Genomic DNA, 21,724 nt, shown 5'->3' on the forward strand with positions numbered 1-21,724 from the left:
TTTGTGCAGTGCTACGGGAGGGTCCCTGCAAACGGCTCCCTGCCTACCACCGCCCACCCCCCAACTCCCCACTCTGGGGTAGTATCTGACCTTCCAAAGGACCCCTTCGCCTCCTTGAACTTCACTGGTTGGCATTGTGCAATCCTGGGAGCTGAGAGACTGACGCGGTGTGTGCCACAGATCTCAGGTTGGGGCATGGCTGCAGGAGGACCGAGGGGCCTGAAGCACTGGGCTGCCACAAATTCCTGCTGCTACTCTGCTGTTGTTCCCTAACCCTAACTCTTCACAAAGTCCAAAGGATTCCCGGACAGCAAACAACGGTGAGGAGCCAGGGAGATGACAGAAACGGGGGGCAGGGACACAGGGGGCACTGCCCAGGGAGGGCAGCTACAGCAGCACTGCCTTGACGTGTATTAAATTTTAGACATTCAGGTGAACTTTGCATCCTGCTTCAAGGTCTATTCATATCCGTTTTAATATAAAATACCATTTGCAATTACTTAGGGGTTATGGTCCGTGATTTTAAAAATTTTTACAAAATGTCAAGTGAAATTGTCGGTTTTACCATCCAGGAGGATTGCCATCGTTTTTATTTTTTTTTTTATTTTTGGGACAGAGAGAGACAGAGCATGAACGGGGGAGGGGCAGAGAGAGAGGGAGACACAGAGTCGGAAACAGGCTCCAGGCTCCGAGCCATCAGCCCAGAGCCCGACGCGGGGCTCAAACTCACGGACCGCGAGATCGTGACCTGGCTGAAGTCAGACGCTTAACCGACTGCGCCACCCAGGCGCCCCTGCCATCGTTTTTAAAGTTTATTTTATTTATTTTGAGAAAGAGAGAGAGAAAAAGAAATGATTGGGTGGGGGAGGGGCAGAGAGAGAGGAAGAGAGAGAATCCCAAGCAGGCTCCGTGCTGTTGGTGTGGGACCTGATGTGGGGCTTGAAACCATGAACCATGAGATCATGACCCTAAACCAAGAGTCAGGTGCCTAACCGACTGAGCCACCCAGGTGCCCTGGAGATGTGCCATTTTATTCTGTGGCTCCAACAATCAATGGCATGCTTCACTGTTTCTTTATTTCTCCTTTCAACAAGAACTTATAAAGTATAACATTGAGTAAACAAGCCATATCTCTCGCAGGCTAGGGGAAGCCTGCAACCAGGATTTTGTTAAAGTGGGAAATTGGGAAAGAAAGAATCATCCGGCGGAGGGAGACCAGGGGTAAGAACTGTAGAAACAGATCACCGTGAGACTGAGAATAAACAAACGATGTACCGGGAGGTTGGGATTGTTGCATTCTGACATCCGAGGGGTTGTCCAGAACCTAACTCGGGATCTTTCTTCCCAGACCTGCATCCTTCCCAGTGTTCTCCCAGTCTCCCAGTCTCCCCGTGCATGGCACCGCCATCAACTCACTGTAGAAGTCAGGAATTTAAAATCGTCCTCAAGCATGCCACCCCATGTCCACCCCATACATACGTATCTGATTATCACTCAGTTGGGCATGGATCCCACATCCATTCATTCCTTTTTATTTCCTGCTTTCCCACCCTGGTCAAAGTCACCGCCATCTCTAGCCTGGGTGACATGACGATGACTTCATAACTATCCTCCACGTAGCAGCCAGCCTGGGATTGTTAAAATGCAGAGCTGATCCTGTCATTCCCCTGCTTCATACCATCCAGGTGCTCCTCCTTCTTTTTAAGATAAAGGCATGACTCCGGGCACCTGGGTGGCTCAGTCAGTTAAGTGTCCGACTTTGTGAGCTCAGGTCATGATCTCATGATTTGTGAGTGCAAGCCCATGGTCGGGCTCTGTGCTGACAGCTTGGAGCCTGGAGCCTGCTTCGGATACTGTGTCTCCTTCTCTTTCTGCCCCTCCCCCTCCCTCAAAAAAGAAATAAACATACATACATACATACATACATACATAAAGATAAAGGCATGACTCAGAGGCTGTCCTATCGTGTTCTGCATAATCTCCCCTTGTCTACTCTCTGGACTCTTGGGACTTTCTGTTTGACTCTTTGTCTCATGCTTCTTTCTCAGGACCTTGCACAATGGCCAATGCCTGGTAGGCTTCCCATTATCCCCTGCTCCTGTCTTTCTGGCTGCCCTCCTGCTGCACCCTCTGTATCTTATACACTCTCTTTTCTTTCTTTCTCTCTCTCTCTCTCTCCCTCTCTCTCTCTCTTTTTTTTTTACATTCTTACTTTTCAGTGCTCATTTCCAACATGTCTTTTTCCGAGGAAAGTTCCATGACCCTCCCCTATAATTAGGTCAAATCTCTCTGTACTTTTCACTGGAAGCACTTATTACAAGTTTAATTGAAGAACCGATCGTGCTCATTTGAGGAAAGCCTCTAACATGATACATGTAGAAAAAGGAAAGGGAAAACACGCAAAAAGCAAAGACTGCATGGAGAATAAAACTTCAGAAAAGCTCTTAATTGTTTTCCTCAGATAGACAAGAGAATATATTGCAACCAAGACATAAGAACATACTAGCAAAAAAGAAAGAAAGAAAAGCATTCAGAGAAAACCAAAAAGAATATTTTGAAATTAAAACTGTGACACCGGAGGGGCTCCTGGGTGGCACAGTTGTTTGGGCTTCTAACTCTTGATCTCGGCTCAGGTCACGATCTCATGGTTCAGGAGTCTGAGCCCCGCATCAGGCTCTCTGTTTCGGATTCCGTGTCTCCCTCTATCTTCCTCTCCCCTATTCTCTCTCTCTCTTAAAATAAATAAATAAATAAACTTATATTATATATTTAATAATGTTAATAATATTAATATATATTTAAATATATATTAAATAAATTATAAAATAAATAAATAAACTCCTCTCTCTCTCTCTCTCTTAAAATAAATAAATAAACTTAAAAAAATGTGATACTGGAAATGAAAAATTTATGGAGGAGTTGGAAGATAAAGTTGAGTGAATCTCCCAGAATTAGGACAGAAAAGATGAGACAATCATGGGACCAGTCCAGGAGATCCAACATCAAAATAATGGAAAGCGGCGCCTGGCTGGCTCAGTCAGTAGAGCCTGTGACTCTTGATCTCAAGGTCATGAGTTCAAATCCCATGTTGGGCATCGAGTTTACTTAAAAAAATAATAGGGGCGCCTGAGTGGCTCCGTCAGTTGAGCATCTGACACTTGATTTTGGTTCAGGTCACGATCCCAGGGTCATGGGATTGAACCCCACGTTAGGTTCCGTGCTGAGTGTAGAGCCTGCTTAAGATTCTCTCTCTCTTAGGGTGCCTGGGTAGCGCAGTCAGTTAAGCATCTGACTTCGGCTCAGGTCATGATCTCATGGTTTGTGAGTTTGAGCCCCACTTTGAGCCCTGCGCTGGGAGTGTGGAGCTTGCATGGAATTCTCTCTCTCTCCCTCCCTCTCTCCCTCTCTCTCTCTGCCCCTCACTTATTCTTGCTGTCTCTCAAAAGATTCTTAAAAAAGATTCTCTCTCTCTCCCTCCCTCTGCTCCTCTCCCCCACTCATGCTCTCTCGCTCTCTAATTCTATAATTAAAAGAGAAATAGTAATAATAATGGGAATCCCAGAAAGAGAGAACTGAGGAAAGAAAGACAATCATCAATGAAGTAATAAAAGAAAATTCCTCAAAACCAAAGAACACGTGTTGCAGGTACTACATACTGATGGGTCCGTGGACCAGTGAAAGAAAATAGATTCACATCAAGCAACATTATAGGTAAATTTCAGGACATTGAGATTAATGTTCCAGTGGGGAGGGAAAAGTTATATACAAACACCAGGCTGGGTGGCTCAGTCTGTTGACTGTCCGACTCTTGATTTCAGCTCAGATCATTTCACCATTCATGAGACCAAACCCTGTGTTGGGCTCCATGCTCAGCATGGATTCTTTTTCTCCCTCTCCCTCTGCCCCTCCCTGTCTCATGCATCTGCGTACTCTCTCCCTCAAAATAAATAAGTAAACATTTTATTTTAATTTTTTAATATTTATTTATTTTTGAGACAGAGAGAGCGTGAGCAGGGGAGGGACAGAGAGAGAGAGGGACAGAGGTTATGAAGTGGGCTGTGAGCTGACAGAAACGGAGCCCAATGTAGGGATCAAACTCATGAACTGCTAGATCCTGACCTGAGCTGAAGTCAGACACTCGACCAATGGAGCCACCCAGGCTTCCCAACAAATAAACATTAAAAAAAAAAAAGACTTTGGACATCTAAACAGCACATGGGAACTAAACAGTAATGGAGTGATGTCACCAAAAATCTGAAGGAAAATTATTTCAAACTAGGATTTGATACCAAGCCAAACTACCAATTGGGTGATAAGGTTGTCCTCCAAAATTTATTTTCCATGCACCATTCAGAAAAAGCTACTGGAAGATACACTCCACCAAAAAGAGGGAGTTAAACAAGAAAGAAGAATACACGGATAATGAAAACAGGAGATTCAACATAAAAGAGAAGAACGGACTTCGCAGGATAATGTTGAATGGGGATCCTAGGAAGAGAGCTGTATGGTAAGCCAGTAGAGAGGGAAACAGGTGCATTCTACAGCGGGTCATAAATCTCCAGAAGATACTTTTTTGGGAGACTATCTTATATGTCTGAATATTTGGGAAGAGATTTAAAAACTAATGAGGAGCCAGGGGAAACATTGCGAGAATCTATAGAAAATTGAGCAAATGCATCTGTCAATTATAGACAAAATGAACAGTTGCTTAGGAAAGGAAATGCAATCACACTTTATTACATGAATGAGCCGCAGATCCATGGGTACCATTTGCACAGACAGGCACAATAAAGTTTTCTTGTTTGGTGGGTTTTATTTTTATTTTGTTTTGTTTTACATTAAAACCGTGTGTAAATTACTGATGATAGACACACAAATGGCAGCTGGAGGTGAGTGCACTAAACGGGGGGATAGGAGGGGTAATAACTTACAGGGAAGGTTCAGGGGAGGTATAGATTCCCCCCTATTTTTCTGAGTCCCAGTATCTTCATCTGTGCAATGGAATGACAGTAATAGGATTATCATGAGAATTAAATGAATTGACATGTGCAGTGTGCTTAGACAAGGGTCTAACACAGACTACATGCTATGTAGTGCTATTGATATTGCATGCACAATTACATAAGCTTGCTTGTTAATGTTGCCAAAATTATAATATAAGCAGGCGGGGAGGATGAGGTGGTGGGAAGGGCATGCATATGTATGGGAGGCTAGGGGGAGTTGGATCTCCATTTTCTACAGTGGGAAGTGAGTGGATAATCTCTAAAAGCAAAAAGTCAAGTGGCTCAGTTGGTTGAGCAACCGATTCTTGGTTTTGGCTCAAGTCATGATCTCAGGGTTGTGGGATCAAGCCCTGCTTTGGGATCTGCGTTGGGTGTTAAGATTCTCTTAAGATTCTCTCTCCCTTTCCCTCTGCCCCTCCCCCTACTGGTGCATGCACGTGCTCTCTCTCTCTCTCTAAAAAAATAAAATAAAATTGGGGCACCTGGGTGGCTCAGTTGGTTAAGTGTGTGACTTTGGCTCAGGTCATGATCTCATGGTACATGAGTTTCAGCCCCACATCAGACTCTCTGCTGTCAGTGCAGAGCCTGCTTTGGATTCTCTGTTCCCGTCTCTGCCGCTTCCCCACTGGTTCTCTCTATGTCAAAATAAATTTAAAAACTTAAAAAAAAATTTTTTTTTTTTTTGAGAGAGAGATAGAGAGTGAGCTGAAGAGGAACAGAGAGAGAGGGAGACACAGAATCCGAAGCAGGCTCCAGGCTCTGAGCCGTCAGCACAGAGCCTGACCCGGGGCTCGAACTCACGAGTCATGAGATCATGACCTGAGCCAAAGTCAGATGCTTAACCGACTGAGTCACCCAGGCGCCCCTCAAAATGATTAAATAGACTTAAAAAAAATAAAAGCAAAAAGTCAAAAAGTAGCAATACACACTTGTTTGGAGATATGAGAATAAATGCCAAATTAATCAGCTAAAATTGATAGCTGGGAAAGGAGAAATGGGCAGGGGAAGCATAGGCAGCTGTTCTTTGTCACAGATTCTATGAGACTATATAACTTTGTAAAAACTGAAACTACAAACATTCATCGTATAACTAGCTGTTTAATATCCGCAGGCAAGCTCTGAGCAGGCACGGCCTGGGTCTGGTTGGCTGTCTTCTGTACCCTGGCACCCTGGCAAAGCCAGCACCTGGAGGTGTGTATTCAACTTTTGTAGAAATAAATCTTTAAGGGCAGGTATGCTTTGGAAAGACTTACTGGATTGAATAGGAGTTTGGACAAGATGATCTCTGATGTCTCTGCCAATTCTATGATTTTAATCTACCTTGCCTCTTATCTCAGTTTCTCTCTCTCCCTCTTTTTTAAACGCTTATTTATTTTTGAGACAAAGAGAGACAGAGCATGAACAGGGAAGGGTCAGAGAGAGAGGGAAACACAGAATCTGAAGCAGGCTCCAGGCTCTGAGCTGGCAGCACAGAGCCCGACGCGGGACTCGAACTCACAGACCGCGAGATCATGACCTGAGCCGAAGTCAGACGCTTAACCAACTGAGCCACCCAGGAGCCCTTTATCTCGGTTTTTCTTAACCCTCTTGCTACAGTCCAAATTCTTGTCTTTCTTTTATGCCCAAATTTTCAAATGAACCGTAGATTCCCCCCTATTTGTCTCCGTAGGAACCTCCTTGGCAACCGGCAACCTTATTGTCCCATAATTTTTCTGAAACTGCTCTCCGAGGTCAGAGAATTCTTTCTTGCCAAGATCATGACTTTTCTTAGTCTTCCTCTACTTGCATCATCTAACATGGTAGAGGGCTTCCTTTTCTTGAAGCTCTTCCTTCCTGTGGGCCTCTCCCAATCTTTCCAGCTATTACTTCCCCAGCTTTTTCTGGCATCCTCCTGTTCCAGACCGTGTGTCCAGGCTTTCTCATCTGCTTTTCTGTTATTCTTTTCATGGCTTTACTATCTATCAGCTTTGGTCTGTCTGGTCTGAGCTCCTAGACTTCACACTTGTGTATTTCTAGCCAGAGGACTCCTTCATTTATATGACCCACAGTCACCTTCAAGTCCAGTTTTAAACTCCTTAAACAATGAGGAGACTGGTTTGGCTGCAATGAATGGGTCCATAATAATGGCAGCCAATATTGTCCCTTCAGATCTGTTCCCGGCTTTGTCACTTTGCTACTCAACTGAGCTCCATCAGACTAACTCAAGCTATGTTTGACCAGTGAAGAGAACTTAAGAGAAGTTCTTAATTCTTTAAGTCTTAAAGTTTCTTCATTTGTAAATTATTTCTTTTTTTAATATTTTATTTTTATTTTTTAATGTTTTTAGAAATAGAATTTCGTGATTCATCAATTACATGTAAGGATGTACCCTGTATTCATCCCAACAAGCATCCTCCTAATGCCTCTTGCCCACTTAGTGTAAATTACTTAATTTGCACAAATGTTTTCCAGCTTTAAAAGAAAAAGCTTGGAAAACATTGGCAAATAGATCGAATCATTGGTAAAAAGTCCAAGTGCTGCCTGAGCTCTGGAATTCAAGACCAGCTACAACTTAGCCCAAATTTTCCCATCCAACAGTATGCTTCTTGGCATGACCATAGAAGTTGATGTAGCTGTATGGTCAAGAACATAAGCCCCCTGGGCACCTGGCTGGTTCAGTCGGTAGAGCGTGCAACTCTTAATCTCAGGGTCGAGAGTTTGAGCCCCATGTTGCGGGTAGAGTTTACTTAAAAAACAAACAAACAAAAAGCCTGTAAGCTCTGGATCCAGTCGCTTAGGGTGAGACGGAGGCTTCATTATTTACTCTCTCTGGGGACATTATTTACTGTCTGTGAGCAAGTTGTCAGTTTCTTTATCTACAAATGAGGCTAATAAGAGTAACTACCCTGTTGGATTATTGTGACAATCAGGTGAACTAATGCATATAAAGTTGTTAGAACCTACACATACTTCATGTAATTAGCCATGTAACCCAAGACAGATTACTCGACCATTCTGAGCTTGGGTTTCTCATCATTAAAATAGGGATAATAATAACATCTATCTTGTAAGGTTCTTTTGAGGATTAAAGTCGCTTATTTATTTATTAACTTAAAAAATAATGTTAGGCTCACATGAAATTTGCAAAAATAGCACAGAGAGCGCATAAAGAGAAACAGATAGATCAATGGAATAAAACTGAGAGTCAAGGAACGAACAAATGGTCAACCGATTTTTGTCAAGGGAGCCAAGACAATTCAAAGGGGAAAGAATAGTCTTTTTAACAAATGGTCCTGGGACAACTGGATATCCACATGCAAAAGAATGCATTTGGACTCCTATCTCTCACCACACGTAAAAATGAACTCAGTGACTCAGTGTGAATCGTAGACCTACATGTAAGAGCTAAAACTATACAACTCTTAGGAAAAAACATAGGAGTTCATGTTTGTGAGTTGGATTAGGCAATAATTTCTTTCATTTTTTTTTCAATATTGTTCAGGTTTTTTTAGGTTTATTTAGAGAGCGAGAGAGCACGCACGTGAGCTCACATATACCCGTGTGAGAGCATGCACTGGAGAGGGGAGGGGCAGAGAGAGAGGGACAGAGAGAATCCTAAGCAGGCTCTGTGGAGTGAGACAATGCGCTGTCAGTGAGGAGCCCAACTCAGAGCTTGAACTCATGAATCGTGAGATCATGACATGAACCAAAATCAAGAGTCTGATGTTTAACTGACTGGGCCACACATGTGCCCCTAATTAGGCAATAATTTCTCCAAGATTTGATGCCAAAATCATAAGCAATAGAAGATTTGATAAGTTGAACTTTATCCAAATTAAAAACCTTTGTTCTTCAAAGAACACCATGAAGAAAATGAAAAGATAACCCTAAGAATGAAAGAAAATTTTTGCAAATCATGTAAAGGACTTATATCTAGGATAAAGAACTTCCAGAACACAATAATAAAAAGACAACTCAATTTCAATATGGGCAAAGGATCTGAATAGACATTTCTCCAAAGAAGATTTTGTATATATGTATATGTATGTATAGGTATACATATGTGTGTGTGTATGTATGTATGTGTATATTTTGAGGACGAACCTCAAAAACATGCTAAGTAAAAGAAGCCAGTCACAAAGGATCACTATTCTATGATACTAATGATGAGAAATGTCTAGATCAGGCAAAAAACTATAGACACAGAAAATAAATTAGTGGTTGCCTAGGGCTGAGGGGTAGGAGGTAGGAGGAAATGGGCAGTGAGTGCTAATGGCTATGAGGTTTGTTTTGGGGATGATGAAAATGTTCTGGAACTAGATAGTAATGATAATTTCATGACTCTATAAATATGCCCAAAGTCATTGGATTGTACACTTTCAAGAGGTGAACTTTATGGAATGCAAATTATATCTTAATAATGCTGTTTAGAAATAGTACAGGGGGGGCACCTGGGTGGCTCAGTCGGTTAAGTGTCCGACTTCGGCTCAGGTCACGATCTGGCAGTCCGCGAGTTCGAGCTCTGCGTCGGGCTCTGGGCTGATGGCTCAGAGCCTGGAGCCTGCTTCTGATTCTGTGTTTCCCTCTCTCTCTGCCCCTCCCCCGTTCATGCTGTGTCTCTCTCTGTCTCAAAAATAAATAAATGTTTAAAAAAAATTTTTTTTAAAGAAATAGTACAGGGGCTCCTGGCTTGGTCAGTTGATGGAGAACATGACTCTTGATCTTGAGGTTATTAGTTTAAGCCCCAGTTGGATGTAGATTACGTAAAAATAAAATCTTTTTTTTTTTTTTAATAAAGAAATAGTACAGGGAATTCCCAGTAGCTTGCTACCTTTCACCCAGTAGCAAACTTCTTACATGACAATAGCAGAACAACTGAAACCAGAAGTTGACATTGGTACTATTGACAAAACTATAGACAATACTAGTGATTGGGAAAAGTCTGTTATATGATGGCTGACAGTACTGATAAGGGAATTTCAGTCCCTGCCTGAAGACTTCCCTTCTGGGTTCTTCTTCCACCCTGCTTGCCTCAGGCTCCAAATTACTACTAATGAGGAATGCAGAAGTAACAGATTATAACTTGTCCCCTCTATTGATGTTCTGGGCTCAGACCTCTGGAGAATGATCTCCTCTGAGCCCACCGGTGTAAAATAAGCCTCCTGCCTTCTAACCTCTCCAAGTGCCACTTGGTTCTTCTGTCAGGTGATCCAGACCAGTTTCCATAACACTAGGATATTACCAGGGTTTAGAACAATACCTCCCACCCAACCTTATGCAGGTGGAAGGACTCCACAACAATGACAATGATGAACATAATAATGACAAGAGTGGAATTTCTACTGCTGCCAGATTGATTGGCTGTTTTCAGAGCATGCCATATTGGTTCCTCTTTTTTTTTTTTAAAGTTTATTTATTTATTTTGAGAGAGAGAGAGCGAGTGCACATTATCTGGGGAGAGGCAGAAAGAGAGAGAATCGCAAGCAGGCAGAGCCTGATGTGGGTCTCAAACCCACAAACTGTGAGATCATGACCTGAGCCAAAGCCAAGAGCCAGATGCTTAACCGACTGAGCCACCAGGCACCCCTATTGGTTCCCCTTTCTTTTAAATTTTTTTTTCAACGTTTTTATTTATTTTTGAGACAGAGAGAGACAGAGCATGAACAGGGGAGGGGCAGAGAGAGAGGGAGACACGGAATCTGAAACAGGCTGCAGGCTCTGAGCAGTCAGCACAGAGCCCGACGTGGGGCTCGAACTCACAGGCCGTGAGATCATGACCTGAGCCGAAGTCGGACGCTCAACCGACCAAGCCACCCAGGCGCCCCTGGTTCCCCTTTCTAAACTTCAACTCTAGCAGTTTCCACCACCTGGGATTTCTTTCTCCTTCCTCTTTCTTTACCCCCATCAAATCCCTCACATCTACCCATTTCCATCAAATCTTTACTAATCTTTACTTGTCTGGACTCTCCTTTGCATTTTTCTCTAATCATTTCACCTTTGAGTCCTACATTTTCAACCAGTTTGAGAGGTTGTATGGGTTACAATTCCTCTGCATACTCCACAGTAAACTGTGTGAGTTCAAACAAACTTACCTGTTGACTAAGTCAGATTTAAGGTTGTTAGGATGCAATAAGAGAGATAGAAAGTGAAACCAGGATGGCAGGAGATGGAGAGCAATCCAAGTAGCAAGACATAGGCAGAGCCTGAGGGAATCAAGAAGCATTTATGTCCAGTATATACTCAGTGGTATATAATACACTATATTACACAGTGTGATCATTGCCAGAGACAGAGAGAGAGAGAGAGAGAGAAAGAAAGAAAGGAGAAGGAGGGGAAAGGTCACCCAGCAGTGTTGATCTCCATGGCCTCTTTATTGTTCTAGGTGCATTGACTAACTCCTTGACTTCACTGGCAGGGTTAAAATGTCCTGCCCCTGAATTCCCATCACATTGCATTGTAAGATCCTGGATCCTTTGGCCGCTACCCTGTGAGTTCCATGAGGTTGGCTTCCCCTCCCCCCTGCTGTTTCCAACCTCTGATACATATTGAGCACTCAATAGATGGCTTAGTGAATGAATGCATGCATGAACAAAAGAAGGATGGACTCCGAGCTAGCGGACCTCAAACCTACATTTATGAAACTAGACACAGTATAACGTGCAGATTGTTACAAATTTATTTTTCAAAACTAAGGTCTGTCGTAGTCTGATGGACCCCAATCGCAGATTAAAGTCTAGATCCGTATACCCCAGGTCCCAAAAGCAGCCCGAAAAAGGAGGGAGGCGGGGCTTGCGCCTACCCGACCACACCCTCTTGCGTTTTAATATTTCCGCCTATGGACCGCCCCCTCTGGTCCTATGTGCAACTCTAATTGGTGAGCTCTCTAATCCGTCTGGGCACTTGGGCGCCTATTGGGTCGACTGCTGAACGAGAGTTGCGTACTTCCCGGCGTTGGGAACGCACAGCGGACGTAGGCTTGCCGCCATTGTGTTGCGAAGAAAGCGGCTACCTGTGTGGGGGCCTTTGGGGGTTCGTGGCGGGCTTTAAGGGCTGTGTTGCGGGAGGTGTGAGGGGGTCGGGCTGAAAGGCCTGAGGGTTGGGCTGGGCCGGGCTGGGCATACTCTGAGCAAGGAGGAACTGCAGGTCGGGGGTGTTGACGCGTTCCTGCTGGGCCCGGGCCCTATTGCTCTATACAGTTTTTCTTTCTTTGCCCCCCCCAGATCCTCCGGGAATGGCCGGAGTATTTCCTTACCGAGGGCCGGGTAACCCGGTGCCCGGCCCTCTAGCCCCGTTGCCAGACTACATGTCGGAGGAGAAGCTGCAGGAGAAAGGTGAAGAACGCGTGCGGGAACGGCGCCTGCGGGCCGGGAGGCTTAGGGCGGGTGTGCGCGTGCGCGCAGCGGGTTTGCTTCTTTTCCCCGTTTTGTTAACTCGGCATGAGGTGTCAGCTCACTTATAACCCCATTTGTTTTTTAATCTAATAGGGTAGTTAAAGGTATCTGTTATTTGCAGGCACTGATCCAATGGGGATACAATTGCAATGAAAAAAAAAAAGCCCTACTCTGATAAGGGTTAAGTTGCAATGAGTGAGGTAGACAATAAAAAACTTAAACATGTGTAACAGGAATGTCAGACAGTCATAAATGTGATGAAGGAGATAAAGGAAAAAATAAAGCAGAGTGAGGTAAGAGAATTGGCAAGGAGTGCATCTACTGTATGCCTGCCCCTTCTTCATACATCCTGACAGGAGCTTACCCTGGGGCAAGAGGTGGGGATGATTAGGCTGAGGGTGTGTAGGTCTTTAAACTGAGTTGTCTTTGTAGCCCGAAAATGGCAGCAATTACAGGCCAAGCGCTATGCAGAAAAGCGGAAGTTTGGATTTGTGGATGCTCAGAAGGAAGACATGCCCCCAGAACACGTTAGGAAGATCATTCGAGACCATGGAGACATGACCAACAGGAAGTTCCGCCATGACAAAAGGGTCTACTTGGGGTAAGGAACCTCTTGGAATTATGTCATTTACAGTTTGGCCCCTCTCCTTTGTTCCTGTCCCATAGGTTGTAGTCCTGGATAGCAGCTCTCATTTGGGGACAGGAATCCTCAATGACAGCCCATCTTGGTGGTTATAAGCAAAGGGAGAAAACTAGGATTCTGTGATAATTTTCAGATCTTGCAGTTATTCTCTTAAAAAAAATTTTTTTTAACATTTATTTATTTTTGAGACAGAGAGAGAGAGCATGAACAGGGGAGGGTCAGAGAAAGAGGGAGACACAGAATCTGAAACAGGCTCCAGGCTCTGAGACGCGGGGCTCGAACCCACAGACCGCGAGATCATGACCTGAGCCAAAGTCGGACGCTTAACCAACTGAGCCACCCAGGCGCCTCTTGCAGTTATTCCCTTGATTGCCCTGATTTCTTTTCTTGATCTGCCTCTAATTCGTCCTGTTGAAGCTATGTTAAGATGTCCCTATATTTGAAGGGGTTGAAACCCAGAACAGGACACTGCTTTCTTATTGTTAGTAACTCCTCAATGACCAGAATCCTGAGGTTCAGGATATTTAACTCCTGAAACCTCTATACTCTTGTTTTTCTCTGCTCCCAAGCTGAGTAATTACAGGTATAAGTGTCTTAGCAAATCTCCTTTCTATTTGGACACAAAAATGTTAGCCACTTAATGGTCTAAGGTGGCCATCTAAAAAAAAGAGGGCCATATGTTTTGTTTATCTATAAAAAGTATTTTTTGAGAAGTGTGCTAGGGATAGAGCAGTGCATAGGAAGTAATGGCCTTTCTGGATCTTCTAGTCTAGTGGCATGGCCGATATGAGACAGATGGTTACAATAAAGTACGACAAATATTTTATTATTTTTTTAAGATGACTAATTTTATTTAATATTGGTTTCTTTTATTTATGTTTTTAATTTGGGAGCAATAGACTGCAAGCGGGGGAAAGGGGTAGAGAGAGAGAATCTCAGCACAGAGCCTGACATGGGGCTCAATCCAGTGACCCTAGGATCATGATCTGAGCTGAAATCAAGAGTTGGACGCTCAACTGAGCCACTCAGGCGCCTCTTATTATTATTTATGGGAAGGTACAGAGAACGTAGAATGTGTGACAGCCCGAAAACTATCTCTAGAGGAAAAGAAACCCAATACTGTAGGACTGTGAAGTTTAAGAGGAAGAGTGGCACAATTGGAGAGGAGGAGGCAGGGCTCCTGGTCAAGGAAGGCCTGTGTGCTAAGTTTGGGAGTTTGGACTGTAAGGCAGGCTTTTCTGTGGAATGCTGTACTCTGATAGCATGTGGCTTCTCTGCATGGCACAGGTAGCAGAACACCTTGTCACTTGCAATCGTCTTTCTCCCTAATGTTGCAGTGCCCTAAAGTATATGCCCCATGCAGTACTGAAACTCCTGGAGAACATGCCTATGCCTTGGGAGCAGATTCGAGATGTGCCTGTGCTGTACCACATCACTGGAGCCATTTCTTTTGTCAATGAGATTCCCTGGGTCATTGAGCCTGTCTACATCTCCCAGTGGGGGTAAGAAGGGCTGGAATGGGGGGAGGGTGGTTTGGGGACAGTGAACAGAAACCATAGTATGACATTTTTGGCTTGTAGGTCAATGTGGATTATGATGCGCCGTGAAAAAAGAGACAGGAGGCATTTCAAGAGGATGCGTTTCCCCCCTTTTGATGATGAAGAGCCACCTTTGGATTATGCTGACAACATCCTAGATGTCGAGCCACTGGAGGCCATTCAGCTAGAGCTGGACCCTGAAGAGGATGCCCCTGTATTGGATTGGTTCTATGACCACCAGCCACTGAGGGACAGCCGGAAGTGAGTGATGGTTAAGTTACTGCTCCTGTGAGAGTTTTGGAATTCCAGGAGTCCTGGGAGAGCAATAGGTAGAATGGCTTGGCTAGCTGGTATACCTAACTGACAGAGGCCTTTTTTTCCTAGGTATGTGAATGGCTCCACTTACCAGCGCTGGCAGTTCACACTGCCCATGATGTCCACTCTTTATCGCCTGGCCAATCAGCTCCTGACAGACTTAGTAGATGACAACTATTTCTATCTGTTTGATTTGAAGGCCTTCTTTACCTCCAAGGCACTCAATATGGCCATTCCTGGAGGCCCCAAATTTGAACCTCTTGTTCGAGACATCAACCTCCAGTAAGTTGAAGAGAGTGGGGATTTTAGGCACTTTGGGTTGATGGGTTGAATAAGATCTAATCTTGATCCTTGAGAAACGTTTGTAGTTTCCAAATTCCCCAGCTGGTCTGCTCATCCTTGATTTTGTACCCTAGGGATGAAGACTGGAATGAATTCAATGATATTAACAAGATCATCATCCGGCAGCCTATCCGCACTGAATACAAGATTGCTTTCCCGTATCTGTACAACAATCTTCCACACCATGTCCACCTCACCTGGTGAGAGCTAGAATACATGTTGGGGAAAAGAGAAGGCTGGAGAGTCAGGAGAACTTGAGCTGATTGTTCTTCCATTTTAGGTACCATACTCCTAACGTTGTGTTCATCAAAACTGAAGATCCTGATCTGCCAGCTTTCTACTTTGATCCTTTAATCAACCCAATTTCTCATAGGCACTCTGTCAAGGTGAGAAGAGGGAACATTTGACCTTAGTTCTTGCAAGAGAAATTTCATGACTGTGGCTTAAGTGTTACTAGATGGAAATCAGCTAGAGGGAGACATGTCTGTCATCTGCTTTAGTGTTCCCCTTGAGCTTGAAGCTGATTTGACACTTTGGCACTTGGCTCAAACCAAGTTATTGGTGTTTAATTTGTGTTTCTGTGATTGGGGCTTTCTGTATAGTCTCTTCTGGTCCGTTTGCATTATGGCTTTTTTTGGAATCCTTTTATTAAGATAGAGTTCACATACCATGTAACTCACCTATTTAAAGTGTACAATTCAGTGGTTTTTAGTGTATTCTGAGTAGTTCAGCCATCTGTACAGACAATTTTAGGACATTTTCATCATCCCAGAAATTCCTGCACCATTAGTAGTCACTCTATTTCTGTTGAACCTCCCTTGCCTAGGCACCTACTAATCTTTCTGTAGATTTGCCTATTTTGGAGATTTCATATAAATGGAATCTTCCAGTATGTGATCTTTTGTGATTGACCTTTTATACTTGAAATAATGTTTTTGATGTTTACCCATGTTCCATAGTGTTAACAGACCTCCTTCCCCCAGCTCAGGTTTTGGAGCTTGGGCAGGAGGTGATTGCATTGTGTAAGGTACTGGGGCTCCTTGGGAGGCCCTTGGTGATGAGCCATTTGGGGTGTGAGGAGTGATGCTTGCTTTCCTGATTGGCCCTAGCTTGTTCTCTGCTCCCTTGGCCCCCTTTGCCCTGGCTCTTTAGGGCTTTTCTTGTCTGGCAGCCTAGTTTCCATGGCAGATGTAGCCACTGTGCTTGGCCCCAGAGAGTTTTCTTCTCATCCCAATTCTCTTCCAAGTTCAGTGGGAGCTGAACCCTTGGGCATTCTCGTTTCAGAGCCAGGAACCGTTGCCTGATGATGATGAGGAGTTTGAGCTCCCAGAGTTTGTGGAGCCCTTCCTGAAGGACACACCCCTCTACACAGACAATACAGCCAATGGCATTGCCCTCCTCTGGGCCCCACGGCCCTTCAACCTACGCTCTGGTCGCACCCGCCGGGCCCTGGATATCCCCCTTGTCAAGAACTGGTAAGGTTTCTATCTGGGGAGATGGTAATGGATGTATTGGAGAGAACACTACAACTGGGTGGGATTGCAGCCTTTACCAGAGGGACTGGAAGGAGAGATGGGCTAACTCTGCTTGGCTTGTTTTCCCAGGTATCGAGAGCATTGTCCTGCTGGGCAGCCTGTGAAAGTGAGAGTCTCCTACCAGAAACTGCTTAAGTACTATGTGCTGAATGCCCTGAAGCACCGGCCCCCTAAAGCCCAAAAGAAGAGGTAAGGTGCCTGAGGGTCATTGCTCAGACTTCTTTTGTTCCAAACATAATCAGGAGCTAACTCTCACTCTCCCTCTTATTCCCACCCCAGATACCTGTTCCGTTCCTTCAAAGCCACCAAATTCTTTCAGTCCACGAAGCTGGACTGGGTGGAGGTGGGGCTACAGGTTTGCCGCCAGGGCTACAACATGCTCAACCTTCTCATTCACCGTAAAAACCTCAACTATCTGCACCTGGATTACAACTTCAATCTTAAGCCTGTCAAGACCCTCACCACCAAGGTGTCTGCATTTCACCTTAAGGGTCTTCTGGGTTTGAGGGATGTTACTCGTTTTGCTCTGTCCTCTGGGGAAGGAGTACATCTAGTTTGGACCATTGCTAATTAATGTTTTTTCTATTTTTGGTATCTTCTCCAGGAAAGAAAGAAATCTCGTTTTGGGAATGCTTTCCATCTCTGTCGAGAAGTTCTGCGTTTAACTAAGCTGGTGGTAGACAGTCATGTGCAGTATCGTTTGGGCAATGTGGATGCCTTCCAGGTGAGGCTAGGTATCCTTGATCCCTGCCCCAGGGGGGAAGCTCAGTGAAGCCTGATCTCATCATGGAACTGACTCTAGCTTAAAGCCTGATGGGGTAATTGTGTTGCAGCTGGCAGATGGGTTGCAGTATATCTTTGCCCATGTGGGGCAGCTGACGGGCATGTACCGCTACAAGTACAAGCTGATGCGGCAGATTCGCATGTGCAAGGACCTGAAACATCTCATCTATTACCGCTTCAACACGGTGGGACCCTGCCCTCACGCACTTACTTTCTCCGATCCATTTTAATTTTTATGTCTAGTCAGGGCTTTTTCCAGGGACCTGTTTGGAGAGAGGCCTTAAGTATGTCCTTACTTGCCCTCACTGTGTGTACTTTAACACTTCCCCTAAAAGTCCACCTTTCAATAGGGAATTTCAGTTACTGGTTTGTACCTTAGAATTTCTCACCTATTCTATTTTAGATGTTGAAGTCCAGGAGTTTTGCTTCTTTTCCTTTTATTGTCTTTGATATGTTTCCCATGACCCTACCTGTGCCCAGTTTTCAATTGCTCTCTAAAAGAATTGCTAACTTACTTTCTTGATTTCTGCTTGGGGCCACAGGGCCCTGTAGGGAAGGGCCCTGGCTGTGGCTTCTGGGCTGCAGGCTGGCGGGTCTGGCTGTTTTTCATGCGTGGCATCACCCCTTTGTTGGAGCGGTGGCTAGGCAACCTCCTGGCCCGACAGTTTGAAGGTGAGTGGTTTTCTCTGTGTCCAACATTTTTTTTTTTTTTTTTTTTTTTTAAATCCCTTCAAGGGTAGATCATATGTTCCCATTCTGTCCCCTCCCCTTGTTTGAGACTGAGAATCCCTTCCTGCTGGATTGCCTCTAAGTCCCGCTCTTCAGTGATTCTGACTTGGCACTGTGTTTCTTGGGCTTCTCTCCGGGGCCTTGAGGCTATCTTGGATTTGTAGGATGGAAATTCCTCAGAAGCATTGTTGTGACTATCTGAGGTAGCTTGTCTTTTTTGCATGTGCTGGGTGTGTGGACACTTTGTTTATACTTGTTGATTTCAGTGTACCCATGGTTAATGAGGGGACATGATGGTAGAGACTCACTGAGAGCAATGAATCTTGCCTTTAATCAATTCACTTCTAGGCCGACACTCTAAGGGGGTGGCAAAGACTGTAACAAAGCAGCGAGTGGAGTCACATTTTGACCTTGAGCTTCGGGCAGCTGTGATGCATGACATTCTGGACATGATGCCTGAGGGAATTAAACAGAACAAGGCCCGGACGATCCTGCAGCACCTCAGTGAAGCCTGGCGCTGCTGGAAGGCCAACATTCCCTGGAAGGTGGGTTGTCACCCCAACTCTGAGAAGGCAGGAACGTCATTTTCTTAGGGTTAGGGTTACCGCTCCCAGGGACACCTGGTGAGCTCGATTGAGCATCCGACTCTTGATTTCAGCTCCAGTCATGAACCAGGGTTGTGGGATGGAGCCCTGCATTGGGCTTCTCTGTCTCCCTCTTCCACTCTCTGTCTGTCTGTCTCTTTCTCTCTTTTAAAAGAAAAAAAAAAACTTTGGGGGGGGGCGGTGCCTGGGTTGCTTAGTTGGTTGAGTGTCTGACATCAGCTTAGGTCATGATCTCACAGTCTGTGTGTTCAAGTCCTGCCTCAGGCTCTGTGCTGACAGCTCAGAGCCTGGAGCCTGCTTCAGTTTCTGTGTCTTCCCTTCTCTTTGCCCCTCGCCCGCTCACACTCTTTCTGTCTCAAAAATAAATAAATGTTAAAAAAAAAAAAAAAAGATTATCATTCTCAGACTCCCTTTGGGAGCTTTGTGGCTCCTGTCACTTTCTCACTGTGCCTTTTGCACTTTCAGGTACCTGGGCTGCCAACACCCATAGAGAATATGATCCTTCGATATGTGAAGGCCAAGGCTGATTGGTGGACTAACACTGCCCACTACAACCGAGAACGGATCCGCCGTGGAGCCACTGTGGACAAGACTGTTTGCAAAAAGAACCTGGGCCGCCTCACTCGGCTCTACCTGAAGGCAGAACAGGAGCGGCAGCACAACTACCTGAAGGTTGGGCAGCTTAGGCTGGGCTGGGCGTGGGGAGTGGGCAGGAGAATAGACCGCAGAATTGGGACTATGCCTTGTCCTGTGGGGATTAGGCTACACTGGGGGGCTAATTATCATGTCTCCTTTGCAGGATGGGCCGTACATCACAGCAGAGGAGGCGGTGGCAGTGTATACCACCACTGTGCACTGGCTGGAGAGCCGGAGGTTCTCACCCATCCCGTTCCCCCCACTCTCCTACAAGCATGATACCAAGTTGCTCATCTTGGCCTTGGAGCGGCTCAAAGAAGCGTACAGGTAAAGAGTAGAGAGTGGATTCCTTTGGGAAGGTGAGAGCAGGAAGGACAGCATCATTGTCACAGTCCAAAGAAAGAAGGTTTAGCTTCCGTGGTTTCTGGTTTTGGTTTCCTTCTTGGTTTTTCCATTCATCTTTCCTGTTTCCTTATCAGTGTGAAGTCTCGGTTAAACCAGTCTCAGAGGGAGGAGCTAGGTCTGATCGAGCAAGCCTATGACAACCCCCATGAGGCATTGTCCCGCATCAAACGTCACCTCCTCACTCAGAGAGCCTTTAAAGAAGTGAGTAAGATGCTTCCCACCCCCCCCCCCCAGGTTGTCTATTGCTGTTCGTTCATGGCACCAAGAGTAGTGGGTCGCTACCAAGAGTAGTAGTAAGTGATTGGTGGATCCGTGTAAGCCAGCTTCCCTGTTCTGCAGGTGGGCATTGAGTTCATGGATCTCTATAGCCACTTGGTGCCGGTTTATGATGTGGAGCCACTGGAGAAGATCACTGACGCCTACCTGGACCAGTACCTGTGGTATGAAGCTGACAAGCGCCGCCTTTTCCCACCGTGGATCAAGCCTGCTGACACAGAACCACCCCCTCTGCTTGTTTACAAGTGGTGCCAAGGTAAAGTTTTTCTGGGTTTGCCCTTGGGAATTGAGGTGAGCTGGGTTGATTTGAGGTGAATTAAGTTCTGCATTAAAGTTCTCATCCAGGCAGTGTAGCTGACTCTTGCTGCGTAGTGCCAAGGAAATAGTATTGACGTGAAACTGAGCACCGCTGGCACTCCTATCAGTCCACACGTGTGAATGGAGGGCAGTGTGATGAGGTTATGGACTGTGGTAGCTACCACGGGATGGGAATTTCTAACCTGCTGGACACCTGTCTTGACTACTTCTCAGGCATCAATAATCTGCAGGATGTGTGGGAGACAAGTGAGGGTGAGTGCAATGTCATGCTGGAATCGCGCTTTGAGAAGATGTATGAAAAGATCGACTTGACCCTGCTTAATAGGCTGCTGCGACTCATCGTAGACCACAACATAGCCGACTACATGACTGCCAAGAACAACGTGGTCATCAACTATAAGGTATGTCTTAGGGGCAGGGTAGCAAGGAATTGGGGAAGGGGTGTGTCTGGCTCCCTGAGGTAGGATTTGCTGAAGGGAGGACAAAAGAGGATAAGCCCCCAGAGAGGCTTCAGACATGGCCTTGGGTTAAGAATTGCCAAGAGTTTGTAAATCTTTTCTTTCTAGGACATGAACCATACAAATTCTTACGGGATCATCAGAGGCCTGCAGTTTGCCTCATTCATTGTGCAGTACTATGGCCTGGTGATGGATTTGCTTGTGTTGGGATTACATCGGGCCAGTGAGATGGCTGGGCCCCCTCAGATGCCAAATGACTTTCTCAGTTTCCAGGATATAGCCACCGAGGCTGCCCACCCCATCCGTCTCTTCTGCAGATACATCGATCGCATACATATTTTCTTCAGGTGAGGACCTTGCCTGGAGTCTTATCTTTGCAGGGCATCAAGACATATGCCCAGCCTCTGGACACAGCTTTTGTTCCTTAGTTGAGGAACTAAGGTTCCTGCTGCTGGATCGGGGCTCTAAAATGGAATGAAGTCCCGTGAGTAGGGTGGGGGTTGGAGGTGGGCTCTACAAAGCTGTAGGTCTCATGAGGTTCCAGTTTATTTGGGTCTCAGCCACGCATCTTGCTGGTATAGGTTCACAGCAGATGAGGCTCGGGACCTGATCCAGCGTTACCTGACAGAGCATCCTGATCCCAACAATGAAAATATCGTTGGCTATAATAACAAGAAGTGCTGGCCCCGAGATGCCCGCATGCGCCTCATGAAGCACGATGTCAACTTGTGAGTTTAAGTTGGGGGCTGTGGAAGCTGGAAGGACATT

At 45.4% G+C, this 21,724-nt stretch overlaps 1 protein-coding gene and 1 long non-coding RNA gene across 2 annotated transcripts in view; both read left to right on the forward strand.

Annotated features, from left to right (window-relative positions):
- On the forward strand, window positions 1–11,458 carry LOC122233728. Its single transcript, XR_006211403.1, has 4 exons — window positions 1–320; window positions 4,355–4,507; window positions 6,115–6,194; window positions 11,365–11,458. It is a non-coding gene; the product is annotated as an uncharacterized LOC122233728 (long non-coding RNA).
- Window positions 11,459–11,904: 446 nt separating this feature from the next.
- The window catches only part of PRPF8 (pre-mRNA processing factor 8), a 31,624-nt gene continuing 21,804 nt past the window's right edge, over window positions 11,905–21,724 (forward strand). Inside the window, exons 1-22 of the mRNA XM_042965878.1 lie at window positions 11,905–12,011; window positions 12,203–12,313; window positions 12,806–12,974; window positions 14,354–14,518; window positions 14,597–14,815; window positions 14,939–15,151; window positions 15,286–15,411; window positions 15,492–15,597; window positions 16,496–16,686; window positions 16,816–16,935; window positions 17,026–17,215; window positions 17,351–17,470; window positions 17,580–17,714; window positions 18,072–18,201; window positions 18,607–18,803; window positions 19,329–19,535; window positions 19,663–19,826; window positions 19,979–20,105; window positions 20,244–20,436; window positions 20,712–20,899; window positions 21,065–21,303; window positions 21,538–21,684. Of these exons, the coding sequence (XP_042821812.1) occupies window positions 12,214–12,313; window positions 12,806–12,974; window positions 14,354–14,518; window positions 14,597–14,815; window positions 14,939–15,151; window positions 15,286–15,411; window positions 15,492–15,597; window positions 16,496–16,686; window positions 16,816–16,935; window positions 17,026–17,215; window positions 17,351–17,470; window positions 17,580–17,714; window positions 18,072–18,201; window positions 18,607–18,803; window positions 19,329–19,535; window positions 19,663–19,826; window positions 19,979–20,105; window positions 20,244–20,436; window positions 20,712–20,899; window positions 21,065–21,303; window positions 21,538–21,684 (3,446 nt within the window). The 5' untranslated portion in view covers window positions 11,905–12,011; window positions 12,203–12,213. The remainder of the gene's footprint in view (window positions 12,012–12,202; window positions 12,314–12,805; window positions 12,975–14,353; window positions 14,519–14,596; window positions 14,816–14,938; window positions 15,152–15,285; window positions 15,412–15,491; window positions 15,598–16,495; window positions 16,687–16,815; window positions 16,936–17,025; window positions 17,216–17,350; window positions 17,471–17,579; window positions 17,715–18,071; window positions 18,202–18,606; window positions 18,804–19,328; window positions 19,536–19,662; window positions 19,827–19,978; window positions 20,106–20,243; window positions 20,437–20,711; window positions 20,900–21,064; window positions 21,304–21,537; window positions 21,685–21,724) is intronic.

Source organism: Panthera tigris, chromosome E1 (assembly GCF_018350195.1).
Source record: "Panthera tigris isolate Pti1 chromosome E1, P.tigris_Pti1_mat1.1, whole genome shotgun sequence".
NCBI lineage: Eukaryota > Metazoa > Chordata > Mammalia > Carnivora > Felidae > Panthera > Panthera tigris.